Source organism: Leptonychotes weddellii, chromosome 11, assembly GCF_054177405.1.
Source record: "Leptonychotes weddellii isolate Sample4059 chromosome 11, ASM5417740v2, whole genome shotgun sequence".
Classification (NCBI taxonomy): Eukaryota; Metazoa; Chordata; class Mammalia; order Carnivora; family Phocidae; genus Leptonychotes; species Leptonychotes weddellii.
Window position 1 is genome coordinate 54,855,686 of NC_138379.1, and position 16,519 is coordinate 54,872,204.

General features: G+C 40.5%; 1 protein-coding gene across 3 annotated transcripts in view; it reads right to left on the bottom strand.

Moving 5' to 3' along the window:
• Positions 1-16,519, bottom strand: part of PRCP (prolylcarboxypeptidase) — a 72,758-nt gene that overhangs the window by 55,973 nt on the left and 266 nt on the right. For 2 of the 3 annotated variants that reach the window (XM_031018437.2, XM_006747567.3), the window contains exon 2: positions 15,507-15,689. In XM_031018437.2, the coding sequence (XP_030874297.2) occupies positions 15,507-15,674 (168 nt within the window). In that variant the 5' untranslated portion in view covers positions 15,675-15,689. Of the gene's footprint in view, positions 1-15,506; positions 15,690-16,100; positions 16,120-16,519 lie in introns of those variants that run through there. The other variant, XM_081798941.1, reaches the window with a different exon arrangement.

The window sequence follows — 16,519 nt, forward strand, 5'->3', positions numbered from 1 at the left end:
AGGGAGGAGCAGACTCCCTGCTGAGCAGGGAGCCCGATGCGGGACTCGATCCCAGGACTCCAGGATCATGACCTGAGCTGAAGGCAGTCGCTTAACCAACTGAGCCACCCAGGCGCCCCTGGAGGGGAATATTTTTTAACAGAAGGAAACAAGCAAGTGCTAAACAGGCCAGATGCCTTGAAGACTCAAGAAGTATTTAAAGAATAAATCTTCAGAGGAAGACCAATAGGCAAGAGTAAATGTATGTATATGCTTGTCTGGAGTGTGAAATGGAGAAAGATCATCTAGAGAACAGAGATTATAGAAAAATGACTATAAATTCAAACTAATAAAAGGGTTTGGCAATGTTAAAAATTTAACTGCAAAAAGCCCTTCTGGAAATCTTTAAAAACCATGATCCATTTTTTTGGAGAGTAACTTCCCTGGCATCTTAGCCAACATTCATTTCATCATGTTACACTCAAATTCTTCAGAGATGAACCAAAGCACTGGGGGTATGTAAGTAACAGCAAGAAGCTCTTTTATACCTTGCCTAATGTTGGATATTTGCATTTAATGTTTTCAATAACACAGAACATGACATGCAGGGTCATTCTATCAGCACAGCTCTACGTGTACAAACCTTGGTACTGCAGCCTCCCAGACCCACAGATGAATGAGACCCAACGTTGCTGCCTTTGAAGAGATCACAGAGAGGTGGTCAGCAAATAGTAATTACCTTCTCTTTTAAACTACCGTCATTTTCTAGAAATCAGACTACATAAAAGGCAAACAGAAAGCCTGTTTTGGTCTGCACTAGCCACACCAGTCCTTGTCATTTAAAGCCAATTGTTTAAGAGAAAGGAGGAATCTTAGGCCAAGGAGAAGGGAGTCATCACCACTGCTTTCAGAAATTGTTGTATTAGCTGCTCCCTCGAAGGAAGAGGCCATCAGTGCTCAGGAAGTGACGGAGGTTTCCGGCAGTTTTAAAGGATAGTGTCTGCAGTGTGACCCACGGTTCAAACTGTATAAAAATAAGAATTCACTGACAAATGATAACAAGTACTTCCTCACTTTCCTATCGGCTGAATCAGAGCCATTGTTTGGGTTGTAGTTCTTGTTTAAATTAGGTTATTAAATCACAATGATGCAGGCCAAACATGCTAGTTATAAGCCATCAGGAAAACTTATCAAAAATACCAGTGTCAAGGTTTAAGTGCACATACACACACTTTTGCACTAATAAAATCTGATCAGTACCAAGGGTATCTTTCAAAAACTTTGTTTTTTCTCTCCTGAAAACCACAAAGGAAAGATCTGTAAGGTAGCAAAAAGAGAAAGGAATTTGCAGACAGATCTGAGTTTGAATGCCAATGCTGCCATCTATTAGAGCTATTCGAATTTGAACAAGTTACTTCATGTCTGTGGGCTTGTTTTCTTATATGTAAAATGAAAAAAAAAAATAGTACCTATCTCAGAGGGGTCTTTTTTTTTTTTTAAGTAGGCTCCACACCCTCAGCATGGAGCCCAACGCCTTAATTCACCCCCCTGAGTGGTGCTCTCAGACCTGAGCTGAGATCAAGATTCAGATGTTTAACTGACTAAGCCACCCAGGGCATCCCTCAGAGAGGTCTTATGATGATTAAGTAGGATAATACATGCATGCAAGTACCTAGCAAGGATCTGAAGGAAGTGAGAGCTTGATGTGTTACTAGTATATTTTGTAGAGCATGTTTTATTAGCATGCACCTCCCAAATCTGAAACCACTGCCAAATACATGCAAAAACATACACAAGATATATGTTTACTATTACTACTTATGAGGAAGAAATTGTCATATAAAACTTTTTTTAAAGATTTCATTTATTTATTTATTTATTCATTTATTTATTGAGAGAGAGCATATGCACGGCTGTGCACGCACACACGTGCACACACACACACACACAAAAGTGCAGTTTGGGGGAGGAGCAGAGGGAGAAAGAGACTCTCAAGAAGACTCTGGCTGAGCACAGAGCCCGAGGCAGGGATGCATCTCACCATCCTGAGATCAGGACCTGAGCCAAAATCAAGAGTTGGACACTTAACCAACTGAGCCACCCAGGTATCCCAGTGATACAAAACTTTAGCAAAAAAAACCCACAAAAAACAAAAAAACTTTAGCAATTTGTTCCAACTTTTTGCTTAAAACAATATGACCTTGCAAAGCAAAATTAAAAAAAAGAAAATTTGCAGTTATCATGGAACTGAAAACAGCAACAAGGCAATGACTTGGTGACAGTGAAAGTCTCTAACACACTAAATATCACATGGCCTGGTATGTGATATGTTTTTGCTTCTGATTTTTTTTTTTAATTTTTATTTATTTGACAGAGAGAGAGAGACAGTGAGAGAGGGAACACAAGCAGGGGTAGTGGGAGAGGGAGAAGCAGGCTTCCTGCTGAGCAGGGAGCCCGATGCGGGGCTCAATCCCAGGACCCTGGGATCATGACCTGAGACGAAGGCAGACGCTTAACGACTGAGCCACCCAGGTGCCCCTGCTTCTGACTTTCTATCCAGTGCTGTGACAGACAGTGCAATATACCTTTAGTTACACATTCATCACTATATGAATTATGTAGCTTTGAGGAAAGGTATAAATCACAAAAATAAAAGGTGACTGAATATCTTATTTCTAAAGAATTTTAAAATAATCTGTAGCATCACTTTCATCACCCCATATGCTGAAGATTCTGAGTCCACATCTCAAAGGACTGCTTATTTCCTCTTGGGGATCAGAATAATATAATTAGACTCATGGTTCAAATAGCCAGGTTTCTCGTAAAAGTAGTTAAAGAGATTAGCTTAAATTTTCAGTTTAATATCCTTTAAAATGATAATACTTTATTAAACTGAAGAATAATACTATCATTCTAAGCACCATGTTTAAAGATGAGACCACTAGGGGTGCCCGGGTGGCTCAGTTGGCTGAGCATCCGACTCTCGATTTCGGCTCCACTGGCGTCATGATCTCAGGGTCCTGGAATCGAGCCCCATAAGGGGAGCCTGCTTCTCCCTCTCCTTCTGTCCCTCCCTCCGCTGGTTCTCTCTCACTCACATGCACTTTCTCTCTTGCTCTCTCTCGCTCCCTTTCTCTCTCTCTAAAATAAATAAAATCTTTAAAAAAAAAGATGAGACCACTATGCAGGCTTTCAGAGAAAACAAATACATAGGTATGTTTACCTGAACTTGACTTTCTAATCAAGGTAGACTTTCAAGAGCAAGTGCCAAATGGTGACCTCTGTTCCTTTGAGTTAGTGGACAAAAGACGAACATTTAAATGAATAGAAGATGAATATATAGCAGTAACTAATTCATGCAGCATAGATGAGCAACATTTACATGAACTTTAATTAACTTATTCCAAGCCAAATTTTGTACACAGACTGTTGGGAAAGCTTAAAAAGGAGGATTCCCTAATGAAACTAGGGTAAACTGTACTGAGCACCAAATTTAAGGGGACAATTTCTAAAGTAGTGACCTCACTCCTGCCCCACCAGTTTAGTCTCCTCCTTTATTTCTTGGAGAATACCTTTTTGTGATCATCAGTGGAGGTCTCTTGACATCCTTTACTCTACAATGTATACAGCCTTCCAAAAAGATCTCATAGTCTGTATCTTTGAAGTTTTCCTAGTCCCCTTCTGTTGTTAACATGGTCCATTATTTAAAGCACATTCATTTAAAAGCCTTCTTTTTGAAACACAAAAGCCAAGTCAGAAGAAAGTTCTGTATTGTTAAAACCTCCATTATGATTTTTTTTTCTCTCCAAAATTATCCAGCCTGGTGTTAGAGAATTGACTTTATTACTGTCTAATCTGGAATTCCTTAACAAATGTGACTTCCACACTATCTCTAATTTAGGCCATGAATTACACAATCTTCTGTCTATTCCAGAAATACAGCTAGTACAGAAGCAACATAGATCAAGGGCTCTGATGTCAACAGAGCTCATTTTGAATCCCGGCACTATCATTTATCAGCGATGTGATAATGGATATATCACTTTACCTCTGAGCCCTTTATTTTTTTATAAAAAAGATGTAGTACCTCCTTGCAGGGTGGAAGATAATACATTAAGAGCACTTAGGCTGTACCTGTCACAAGGTGAATGCATTTACTCTGGGGAGCACAGCAGTGCTTTGCCCCTTACCACTTCAACACCAAGTTATGTTCTTAAAGTCAATGAAAGATTCAGAGAAGGAATACCATGCATGTGCCAATGGAAATAGTAATAATACTGACCTCGTACTGTTGAGTGCCCACCTCTTGCCTCATAGAGTCTGACCCCCTGTCCCAGTATTACTGAACTTTCAGTTCCCCCAACATGGACTGCTCTTTCCTACCTTAGGATACACCCTCTACCTGGGCAGAAATCTCAATCATCTCCATTCTCCTGGCTAATTCCTATTTAGCTTCCTAGTCTCTACTTTGATACCATTGCTGCCTATAGGATTCTCTAATATACAAGACTCAGGACTCCATTGTAGATCCCACAACAAACTACTTCCTTAAAGCACACATTGTCACACTTGTAATTACTTATCACTATGTTCTTTCCCACTAAACTGTAAACTTCATGAGGTCTGTCTTTGCTTTCCACTTATCCCCAGCTATTAACAAAGTGTGTGGCACATTGGAAAAGTTCAATAAATATTTCTGGATGAACATACAATTGTGCTTCTTTACTGTATGTTAGATATCATATCTACTGTAATAGAATGATACTTCATTGTATCATATAACCACCTTGCAGAGCTGTTCAGAGAAAGCTCCTAAAGAAATCTGACTTTAATAAATCTGTCTTTTCTTAACCCATGTTGGCATCCCCACAACATGAGCAACAAGAAAGAGAACATCATGACCTTGACAGAGATAGGACAGCTGACCCTCTCCAGGTGCAGCACTGTGTGGCAACTTGGAACTGACATATGTACATAATAGAAAGTAAGGATTTACAAATATACATAGTTAATTGGCTTCCTTTTGCAAATGAACCATAAAAAGTACTGCCTTTACCTTAGCTCTCTAATAAATATGGGCAGTACACAAATGCCACAGAAGTAGGCTTTAAGGGCACATTTTTCCTAATGTCTTCATTCTTTATCCTTTCCCTGGCCCTCACCCAGACACAAAACAAAGAGCAAACTTTGCTGTACTCCTTTCCACGATTCTTTCTCTGTACATATGTGGGGAGAAGGATCAGTACAGACAACTAGCTACAGTTTCCAGATCATCAGAATAAGAGAATGTGAATAAGTGGGCCTGTTTTTATTTGCCTGGCATTCTACATTGTTTCCCAAAAGGATTTTAGACAGTTGAGAATCAAATTTCCATACCATTTCCCACCCTACACACACACACACACACACACACACACTTTCCTTATCTCATTGTATAGGGAAGCAGGAGAGAGGGGGAAAGATACAGATTCAACAAACATTTGTAATAATGATACTCTAGAACTATAAAACTATGTAAAACTATGGGTAGTATGCTATGGAGTACAGATACTTACAAGATGGAGTTCCTGCTTTAAAAAGGGAGTAAGACAAGAGTACAAAAGATTTTAACACAAGGCTAGAATAAGACATGTGCCATGAGAGAAGTACAAAGACAGATCTGACTGATCACACACTTTCCAGGAGATTAAGAAACACCTCATGGAGGAGGTAGGCGGTGTCTGAGACGAGGCTGAAAAAAAGGATAGGATTGATAAAAGGGGGAAGGGCACTGGGAGAGGTATTCCAGACAAAAGGAACAATGTGGGCTAAAGCATAGAAACAGGAAAAGAATGAGCATGTGTGAAGAATAGATTAGCACACTGGAAAGGGGGATTGGGGTCACAGGGTGAAAGGCCTTGAATACTACAGGATTTTGTTCTAAATAAAGCAAACAATCAGCTGGGGTGCCTGGGTGGCTCAGTCTGTTAAGCGTCTTCCTTGGGCTCAGGTCATGTTCTCGGGGTCCTGCGATAGGGCCTGGTGTCAGGCTCCCTGCTCAGTGGGGAGTCTGCTTGACCCTCTCCCTCTCCCTCTGCCGCTCCCCGTGCTTGTGCACTCTCTTGCACTCTCTCTCTCAAATAAATAAATAAAATCTCTTAAAAAAAAAAAGCAAACAATTAGGAATCATTGCAGGCTCTGAGAAGAGTGCTTGATGGGAGAAGTAACTAATGTGACCCATGGGGACTGCAGTAGAGGGCTAAATGCAGGTAGCAAGGAGGACCTTCAACCTCACATAATCCACCTTTCACTGTCCCTCACCCCATCCTCACTCCCTTCCTTACTTGGCTTAAATTTCATGGTCAATGAATAAATTACTCCCTTGCATATGCTCCTGAATCCCCATGACTCTCTCTCTCACTTTTACTGATTTGGCAAAAGGATAATCCTGGTTAAAAAGAACTCTCCACCAACTTTTCATTCATACCCAAGAAAGTAAAGGTAGCTAGAGAAACATACAGCCTATCAAATGGTCTTACTAACATGCATGAGACTTCAAAGCTGCCGGTAATCAAACTGTAAGTCCCTAGTCCATTTACTTTCCTTCTCTGCTAGAGGAGTATTTCTGTTCTCTTTCCTCCTCACTGTCTTCATCCCCTGCTACCCTCTTCCAGCCATACTGGCCTCCTTGAGTTGTTCCTGCCAGGTATACATCTACCTTCAGGTTTTTGTACTTGCTTTTCTCTATGCCTTGAATGCTCTTGCTCCAGAGCCTAGAAGAGTGCCTTGCAAATAGTAAGAACTTAGCAAAAATAGAGTAAATGAATTTGGAAACATGTTGTACATTCAAGTTTTCTATTTTGTTTTTTTCATTTATCAGTAATTCATGAACATTTCCCACATTACAAGATATACTTCAAGACCATCATTTTTAAGGCATAATAATATTTCATTTTATGGATGTACCACAAATTATTTATAATTTGGGATTGAGAAACCAGGAAATTACAAGTGGGATATTTTGGATGTTTCTTCCTTTGATCTTTCTGAAGCTTGATAGTTTCACCTCTAAAAATGAGCATAATATCTACCTCACAGGATTGTTTTAAAGACTGAATGTGGGGGGCACCTGGGTGGCTTGGTTGGTTAATCGACTGCCTTCGGCTCAGGTCATGGTCCTGGAGTCCCAGGATCGAGTCCCGCATCAGGCTCCCTGCTCGGTGGGGAGTCTGCTTCTCCCTCTGACCCTCCCCCCTCTCATGCTCTCTCTATCTCATTCTCTCTCTCAAATAAAAAAAAAAAAAGACTGAATGTGGAATATAAATAGATACAGAAACATCATTTTTGAAAACAGAGGCATCAGGATGTCAACTGAGTGAAAGATCACAAATCTTGGAAGCAAAAGATTAAAATATATTGTCCCTCAATAGCTTGATCAAGTCACTTGACTTCTATGAACCTCAATTAAACCAACTATTTTTAAAAGTGACTGTAATAATTAAAAGCAGGTATGTAAAAGAGTTTAAAATAATACCTGGCCCAGATAAGACAATCAATAAATGTTTATTCATTCACTGCTCATAAACAACAATGACTACTTTTCCTAAATTGTGAACCAGAATTAAAAAGATATTTAAAAAAAGATTTTTATAAATCCCCAATAACATACACATTGTCAATGCAAAAGTTTCCTTTTGATGGACACTTACAAAGCATAATTCAGATTTTTTACATAAATCTCTATATCAGTTTTGTTTCCTTTATTATGAAAAAGACAGGCAAAACAATTATTTTAAGTACTGAGTGACAGTATGAATAAATGAATTCCTTTATTAATCACATGCTTCAATGTATATACACATCAGGTCAGTGAAATCTCATGATAATGATAAGTTGAGCAAGAAAATATCAAGTAGACCAGCCTCACTTCAGGAATTTTTTTGTTTTTTTAAGATTTATTTATTCATTTATTTATTTGACAGACAGAGAGAGAGCACAAGCAGAGGGAGCGGCAGAGGGAGAGGGAGAAGCAGGCTCTCTGCTGAGCAGGGAGCCCGATGCGGGACTTGATCCCAGGACCACAGGATCATGACCCAAGCCAAAGGCAGGTGCTTAACCACTGAGCCACCCAGGGGTGCCACCTTCAGGGATTTTTTGAAGCAATCTGTAAATTGCAGCCACATAATGCTAAGACATTACACATTTGTCAGTCCTTTTAAATATTTTTCAGATACAAGCTTGAGTATGTGTGACTGGAATGGCCAACAAGTATGTGAAGTCCTCCAGGATGTAATCATCTCTGCCTTCCTGGGACCTAGTCCAGTGCCTGACATATAAAAGGAAGTGGATGAACACTGAGTAGGTGGATGGGTGGGTAAGAGACTAATTGAGTGTGGTAGTCATTAATGTTGTTTCTCCTTCTAGGATCTCCAAAGTCAGTATTTTTTTGTCTCCCTGCCCTGTCCTTAGATGCAGCAATATAACCAGTTTGGGCCAAGGAATTATGAAAGGAAGTGATGTGCAATTTCCAGACTGGAGCATTTATTATTTTTCTATGTTCCTTTTTCACTGCTATGGTGATCACGAAAGTGTATGTTGAGAGAAAGCCTCCATAAGCTCCTTAGTCTCTAAGTAAATGTAATGAGGGAACCCTCTGCTCACCCCAATGGAAATACAGTTTGAGTCATATATTTTTGGGGGTTTAAGTCACTAAAATTTTGGAGTTCTGCTACAGCAGCATAACCTAGCCTTATCGGGACTAGTACAATAAGCAAGGTAATGACATTTGCTTTAGAACTAGAAACTCATTACAGTTTATTTTCAGAAAAACAAAATGAGACAGATAAGCATCTTGAACATGTAACTCAACCTCTCTGTATGATTGTTCTCTCACCTATAAAGTGGAACAATAATAGCATCTACCTCATAGAACATTAAATAAATGAATGTCTAGGGTTCCTGGGTGGCTCAGTCAGTTAAGCAACTGCTTTCGGCTCAGGTCATGATCCTGGAGTTCGGGGATCAAGCCCCGCATCGGGCTCCCTGCTTAGCGGGGAGTCTGCTTCTCCCTCTGACCCTCCCCCCTCTCATGTGCTCTCTCTCTCTCTCTCATTCTCTCTCTCAAATAAATAAAATCTTAATAAATAAATGAATGAATGTCTATTACGTACTTAGAACCTAGGGCATATAAAGCTTTCAATAAACAGTAGCAGATTATTAGCATCACTAGTGCATTCAATAATTTATATACTACATATTTCATTTTATTCTCCCTCCTCTTACTCCTTATTCATTTTAATTTATAGCCAATTTTTTCCACTCAAAAAATCTTTATTAAGAACTACTATGTAGGGACGCCTGGGTGGCTCTGTTGTTAGCGTGTCTGCCTTCGGCTCAGGTCATGATCCTAGAGTCCAGGGATCGAGCCCCACGTTGTCATAGTCCGGCTCCCTGCTCAGCAGGGAGGGGAGTGTGCTTCTCCCTCTGCCTTTGCTCTTCCCCCTGCTCTCATGCTTTCTCATTCGCTCACTCTCTCAAATAAATAAATAAAATCTTAAAAAAAAAAAAAACTACTATGTAGAGGGCACTGTGCAATGCTCTAGCAATATGATGACAAATAAGATAAGACATGTCATCAAGGTCTTTTCCTTCCCTATGATTCTTTTCTCTCCAATCCACCCATAATCAAGCAAACTTTAAAATCATAAATATAGGGTGCCTGGGTGGCTCAGTTGGTTAAGCGACTGCCTTCGGCTCAGGTCATGATCCTGGAGTCCCAGGATCGAGTCCCGCATCGGGCTCCCTGCTCGGCGGGGAGCCTGCTTCTCCCTCTGACCCTCCCCCATCTCATGCTCTCTCTCTCTGTCTCATTCTCTCTCTCAAATAAATAAATAAAATCTTTAAAAAAAAATAAAATAAAATCATAAATATAAATACAGTGTTCTATGTTATACTTTGTTAATGGTAAAGCTGAGTAATATTAATTAAAAAAAAAAAACCTTTACATGATATGAGTCTGTGTCTAATTTAAAGTTGAGATGGAAAAACTGTTTAGGTCCGCTATGCCAAAGGCAATTAATGGCAAAGGGAAAAACAAAACTAGTACTCAAATCCCCACTGCTCCTAATACAGGGCCCTATAGACAGGAAGCACTCAGTGAACAGAATTACAGATGCATCACAGGTCATCAGATCCAATCCTCTTATCTTACATAAGAGATCTTACACTGAGATCTAGAGGTAAGCAACTTACCCAAGGTCATTCCATGAGTTAGTGACAAGTCTGATACTAGAACCCAAACTTCGAAAATGTCTTAAGTGCTTTAAAGTCCTTGCAATATGCTGCACAGAGATATAAATATGACAGTGCAAAACCCTAAAATTAATCTTTACCGAAATTATATTTTAGCATTAACTTATAAAACATCGAAAGCTATCAGAAAGATAGTGTTAGATTTAGTATTATTATAAAATAGAAAAGATACTTGCAAAAATCTAAAAGGATACATGCATTATATGTCCCCGCCGCAATTTACCAAAACGCAAAATAGCATAGAAAAAAAATAATAGAAATAGCTTCCTATGCTTTTCATTATGGATCAGTCTTGTGTGAAAGAAAATTATTTCAAACAAGGAAAAAGTTAATTTCTTTGTCTTATTTACAAGTATACTAAATTATACCCCACTGATAAAAAGGAATATATATACTATTTAAATAACTGAAAAGAGTTCATACAAATTTTCATATTTTCCAGAATAACTATTTTAGGTATGGTAAGTGATGATTTGAATATTTTATTCTGTGTGGAGAGGGGGTAAGTTAAAGCCATATATATTAAGAAACCGCAAGATAAAATAAAAATATTTATCATTTTTTGAGTAAAGTGATATATAAACTGTGCTATTAAGTCCTTTACACATACTAGCTCATTTCACAACAGATCTATGAAATGAACAGTATAATTATCCCCATCTTGCTGATTATAAAACCAGATGCTCAGAGTAATCTGTCTGAAGTTACTCAGCTAATGGGAGAAACAGAATTTGTTCTCAAATTTGTATGGTAATCAATCTCTATCAAGTTCCTGACTCTTCATAATTTAGATCAAAGTTACTTCATCATATCTAAGGGGTGGACTACATGATCTCTAAGACCCCTTCTGGCAATGAGTCTAGGGGTAAAAACAGAAATCAATTCAGAAGTCACATAATATTTGTGACATATACTCTGGGCCTAAGAGGAAAGCCATCAATAGATGGTTCATATAGATGAACCAATAACAAAAAGTGGAGAAGAGGGGAAAAAATAAAAAGGAGAGGAGGAGGAGAAAGATCAATATTTTACTAGACATTAGGGTCACTGTGGCATGAGTGGAAAAGGGGAACCTGGAGTAGGAACTAAAAGAACCGTAATGGATGTACATAAATAGAAATAGCTTAGCCCACTGATGTGACTGCCTCACAGCAGACAAGGAGGGAGCTGTGGGAAGGCTTTGCAGAAATCAGTGGCCATGAGCTTAACGCTGGGTCAAGATGCAGAGTTTTAACATAAACACTGGTCAGTAGTTAAATAAGAATAGTTGAGTATAGATTACTGACCACTAAGTTTCTAGAAGAGGCATTACCACAACTGTCATGCATTTGGATCAATCTGAAATGCTAACACTATGGGGATTGTGGTTTTAGGACAGATTGGGGAAGAAACCAGCATTTACTCTATTATGTTTCTTAAGTTCCTACCATCTCCCAGGCACTATGCATGTGCTTTCATGTGTTACCATATTTAACCCTCACAACAACATTGGTAGAAGTAATGGTTAATTTTATCTGTCAGCTTGGCTGGGCTACAGTGCCCATATATTTGATCAAACATTCTGGATGTTTCTAGGAAGGTGTTTTTTTGGAAAAGATTAATATGTAAATCAGTGGACTTTGAGTAAAGCAGATTTACCCTCCATAATGTGAATGGGTCTCATCCAACCAGGTGAAAGCCTGAATAGCAAAAAAGACTGACCTCTCCTGAGCAAGAAGGAATTATGCAAGCAGGCTCTCTTTGGACTCAAACTGCAACTCTTCTCTGGGTCTCCAGTCTGCCAGTCTACCCTGTAGATTTTGAACTTACCAAGCCTCCATAATCATATGAACTAATTCCTTAAAATAAATCAATCCCTGTGAAAAGAGGGATACACACACACAGAAACACATTCTTTTGGTTCTGTTTCTCTAGAGAACTCTAATACAGTAAATATTGTTTCCTAGTAACACTGAGGAAAATGAGAGCCTCAAAGGACCCATTCTCTTTTCCCACTACATCACACAGTAAAATGCCCTCAGGACTCACATTCAACTCTGAGGGGCTAGGGTGGGAGATGGAGGGTAATGAGAAGAAGGGAAACCTTGTAACCACAAGCCATAGATTCCAAGGAGCCCCTTACAACCCTCGCATCACACATGTACCCAAAGCCCGGATGTAACCAAGTGATGTACTATCCTTTGTCTGGTCTCCTGGTTCAGTTACTTTGGATACAAGAAACCAAATAAAAAAAATATTCCTACTAAATCAACAACCTTTGAAGACTTTGAAAGAAGGGGAAAAATAATTAGTGAAGAATAGAAGTAAAAAATGAAAAGAAAAATAAAAAATAACTTGTCAATTAAATGATGGTAGACTTTGCTTTGTTTAGGCTTTTTTTGGATAGTCATTCATTCACTCCCTCAACAAATAATCATTCTGTACTTCATATTTTTTATGGGCTCTTCTAGGTACTGGAGAGTGCTATCTAGCTATAGGGGACACATATAAAATAGTAAGTGTGCAGAGTGAAAAAAAAAAACAACTAAGTTGCCGTAAAGTCAAGAAGGCTTCACAGAAGAGGTGACATTTCAGCTGGAATACAGGTATGAGTTTAATTTGGGGAGAAGAGAGCGATATTCCAGACAGAATTTCCAACACTGTAAAATTCAATTGAGTCTATGTTCTATGTTGCTAAAAGTGTACGTGTGTGTTGAGGAGTGAAGGGGAGGGAAAGGGCCATGGGCTAAGCCTTTATACCTATACCATTCATGGAACCTATGTGCATATAAGGACAGCTGGGAATGGCTTGGTCAACTGGACAGATACAACTACAGATAAAGAAAATCATTATAAAGTTTGATAAAAATTCAACCTTGAAAAAAAACCGAGCTTTACAATTCTAATTATGATGTCTATTATCAAAAGGCACAAAAGTATTTCATGTCCTCTAACTAAAAAAAAATGGAAGTTGAGTTTATACAGACATAGTCAGTCCCAACTAAAAATCTATGGTCCAGAATTGGCAACTACTATAATCATTATTATGTAATAAATACATATGTGGAAGTTTTCTCAAAAAAATGAAATAAAACTCAATTGGAGTTGATGTAAGGAAAATTATTACTATAGTAATAAGCATATATGTGGAATCTGTGTCCTAAAATATAAACTAAGCCAGAGGGCAAAAGGTGACTGAGTAAAGTCAGATTTAGCTAACGAACAAAAATGGAAAAAGAACTGATCTTAAACTATATTTCTAAATAGTTACATGGTCAAGGAAGGAATGTAAAATGAAGGAATATAAATTAAGGGCTCACAGATCATTTGGTCTCTTCCCCCCTTTTGTTCTCCCTTTTCTGCTGATAGTTCTCTTTTTCGTCGTTTCTTTTTTTTGAGAGAGAGAGCACAAGTACATGTGCACAACTGTGGGGAGGGAACAGAGGGAGAGGGAGAAAGAGGGTCTTAAGCAGGCTCCATGCTCAGCTGGGAGCCCAATGTGGGGCTCGATCTCACCACCCTGATATCAAGATCTGAGCCAAAATCAAGAGTGCGACACTTAACCAACTGAGCCACCCAGGCTGTGCCCCTTCATCACATTTAAAGAGATTTCAGAGATCCTCATTCCAATAGTTCCCCTTCAATTTTACTGTGCCAATAAAACTCTGCAAATAATCCTCTACAAAATCCCAATATATGAAACAGACCAAAGCATAACGCTCAGGCTCAAAGTTATTTCAGGGAGAGAGGGGTTACTGGAGCACCCTAACTTGGCCCACCACTTGGGCCTTTACCCACCAGACAGCTCCCTAAAAAGCCCTTAATTTTCCTCAGCAGAGTGTGTAATATGCTGTTCCTTGTTCAACCCTCTCAATTTACAAATGAAGAAATGGTACCCTAGAGAGTTAATTTAAGTAAGTTGTCTGAGAAAAAGTCCCCTGTTTCCTGGTACCTCTGCTGAAATAAAATATTTTCTCTTCCTCATAAACTGTAATTTAAATTTCTGGGTTAAAAATAATTTCTTGTATGTTACAAATTCATGCAATCCCTCTATCAAAATTCAAAATTCAGGGCCAAATACTCTGCTAGGGACTTGTCATCTGTTTTCATTTAACCATCACCAAATCCCCAGATCAAGAAACTGGGTTGATTTTTTTTTTTTAAGATTTTATTTATTTACTTGAGAGAGATAGAGAGAGCATGCAAGCTAGAGAGAGCACGAGCAGAGGAGGAGGAGAGGGAGAGGAAGAAGCTGACTCCTCGCTGAGCAGGAAGCCCTACTTGATCCTAGCACCCCGGGATCATGACCTGAGCCTAAGGCAGACGCTTAACCGACTGAGCCACCTAGGCGCCCCAAGAAACTGGGTTCAGAGAAGTACTCTTTCCCAAGGTCACAGAGCTAGCAGAGTGGAATGCTGTTCTACTTGACTCCAAAAGCCAAACCTCAGACTCTTTTATTCTTTCTAAATCCACACCTTTCCCTAATCTTTGCCTATCTTTATACAGGCTCCCAGAAATACAGAACTGTAAGAGATCCTGTCATTTTACACAAGATGTACTTTTCTATCCACGCTTGTCAGAAGAGTGCCTCATGCTTCAGCCAAGCACAAAGGCATCAAGCCTATTTTAAAATTCTAAACTCAAGCTTCAGAACCGTAGAGATGCTAACCCCCACCCTCAAATCTTGACTTTCTTCTACAACTTCCTCTATAAGCATGGGCTACACATATGTTCAGTCTTATGGAGAATAGGAATGGTTAAAAACTCTTAATCAAAGGGCTACAAAATCAACTTTGAGCTAAGCAAGAGATGACAGGCTGGCATTTTAGGTTGAATACTAAATACTATCTAGTAAGATATTGGAAATGTGTATTTAGAGGCTGCTTAGGGACAAAGGATGACTGTCACCACGGAGTAGGAGGCAGAGTTGGCATTAAATAATTTTCATTTGACGGAGGGTCAGGGGAATTTGAATTAGGGCATCCTCTAGGAGAAGAAGTTGAAGTGACTGTCATAGCCAATTACAGAAGAGAGTGTGGAATCAGGATTGATACTAAATTATTGGTAACGGGAGGAGAGATTTTAAATAGAAGTGAGACTTGATGCCACCCTCTGGAAGCTGTGAGCCAAAGATCGGACAAGTCCTAGGCATTAGGGGTCTGAAATTCCGGGTGGGTTACGGCGCCTAGGCTCGGGTCTATTAGGCCGGGGACTTCGAAACCCCAGTCGTCCCCCACGCCCACCCCGCCCCGCCTTACCTTCTGTTGGATGTAGTGAATCGAGTACTTCTTGGCAACAGTACCGCGGGATGTGAAACTGTTTGACCAACGCAGGCTGCTGAGGGCCTTCATGGCCGGCGGTACACGGATGGCGGCCCCAGGCGTCAGGAAAGCCAAGAGCAGAAGCAGGACGGTGGGACGCCCCATGGCCCAGGATGCCGGCTGCAGTGCGGGTGGGAACGAGACCGGCAGATGCCGGGAGCTAGACCCGAGCCCAGCCCGCAGCTCCGCCCACCGCAGATAAGCTCCTCCCCGGTGAAACCCAAAGCAGCTCCGCCCGGCAGCAACACCGCCTAAACCTGGTCACCCAAACCACACCTCCCCCGACCCCGAGGGAGCCGCAACTTTTCATGTTCCTCTCGTGCAGTCCCCTCTTTAGAGTCCAGCTTCACTGCGGTCACAGTCCAAGTCGACCCTTACCATCCCAGGACCCCCTCCTACCTGACCGCCGGAATCCCATCCTTTCCTAGAGCGCTCCACAAGCCCCCCTTTCCTGCCATTCCCTGTCCGCTTCAATTCCATTGCCACACCCATTGCCCTCCGCAAACCCCATATAATAATAATAATAGCTACCATGACAATTTCTTGAGCGTTCTCTACATGTCACTATATCGCTAGGCATAATGGCACACACATCAACTCATCTAACTTAAGCATCACAGCAATCTGTGTGTCGTGAATGATTGCTACTCCCATTTACAGAGGAAACTGATGCCCCGAGAGAGGTGTAGGGACTTGCACTGGGTCACTCAGGAGGCAGGGGTGCAGGCTCCGCAAACCGCTCGGTCTGGCTCCTTGCACCCCACTTCCATTAAGTCAGCCAACCACTTCCTGTGGTACTCTGCTCATGGATCACCCCAAACATCCCTGTTGCCCACATAATCCATCCCTTAACTGGAGTCGCCGGGGCCCAGAGAGCCCCCGAATCCCGTTAGGTCCTGGTCCCTTCTTCCAGGATACGCCCCGTTTCTTCACCCGGCTCGGGGTAGCCC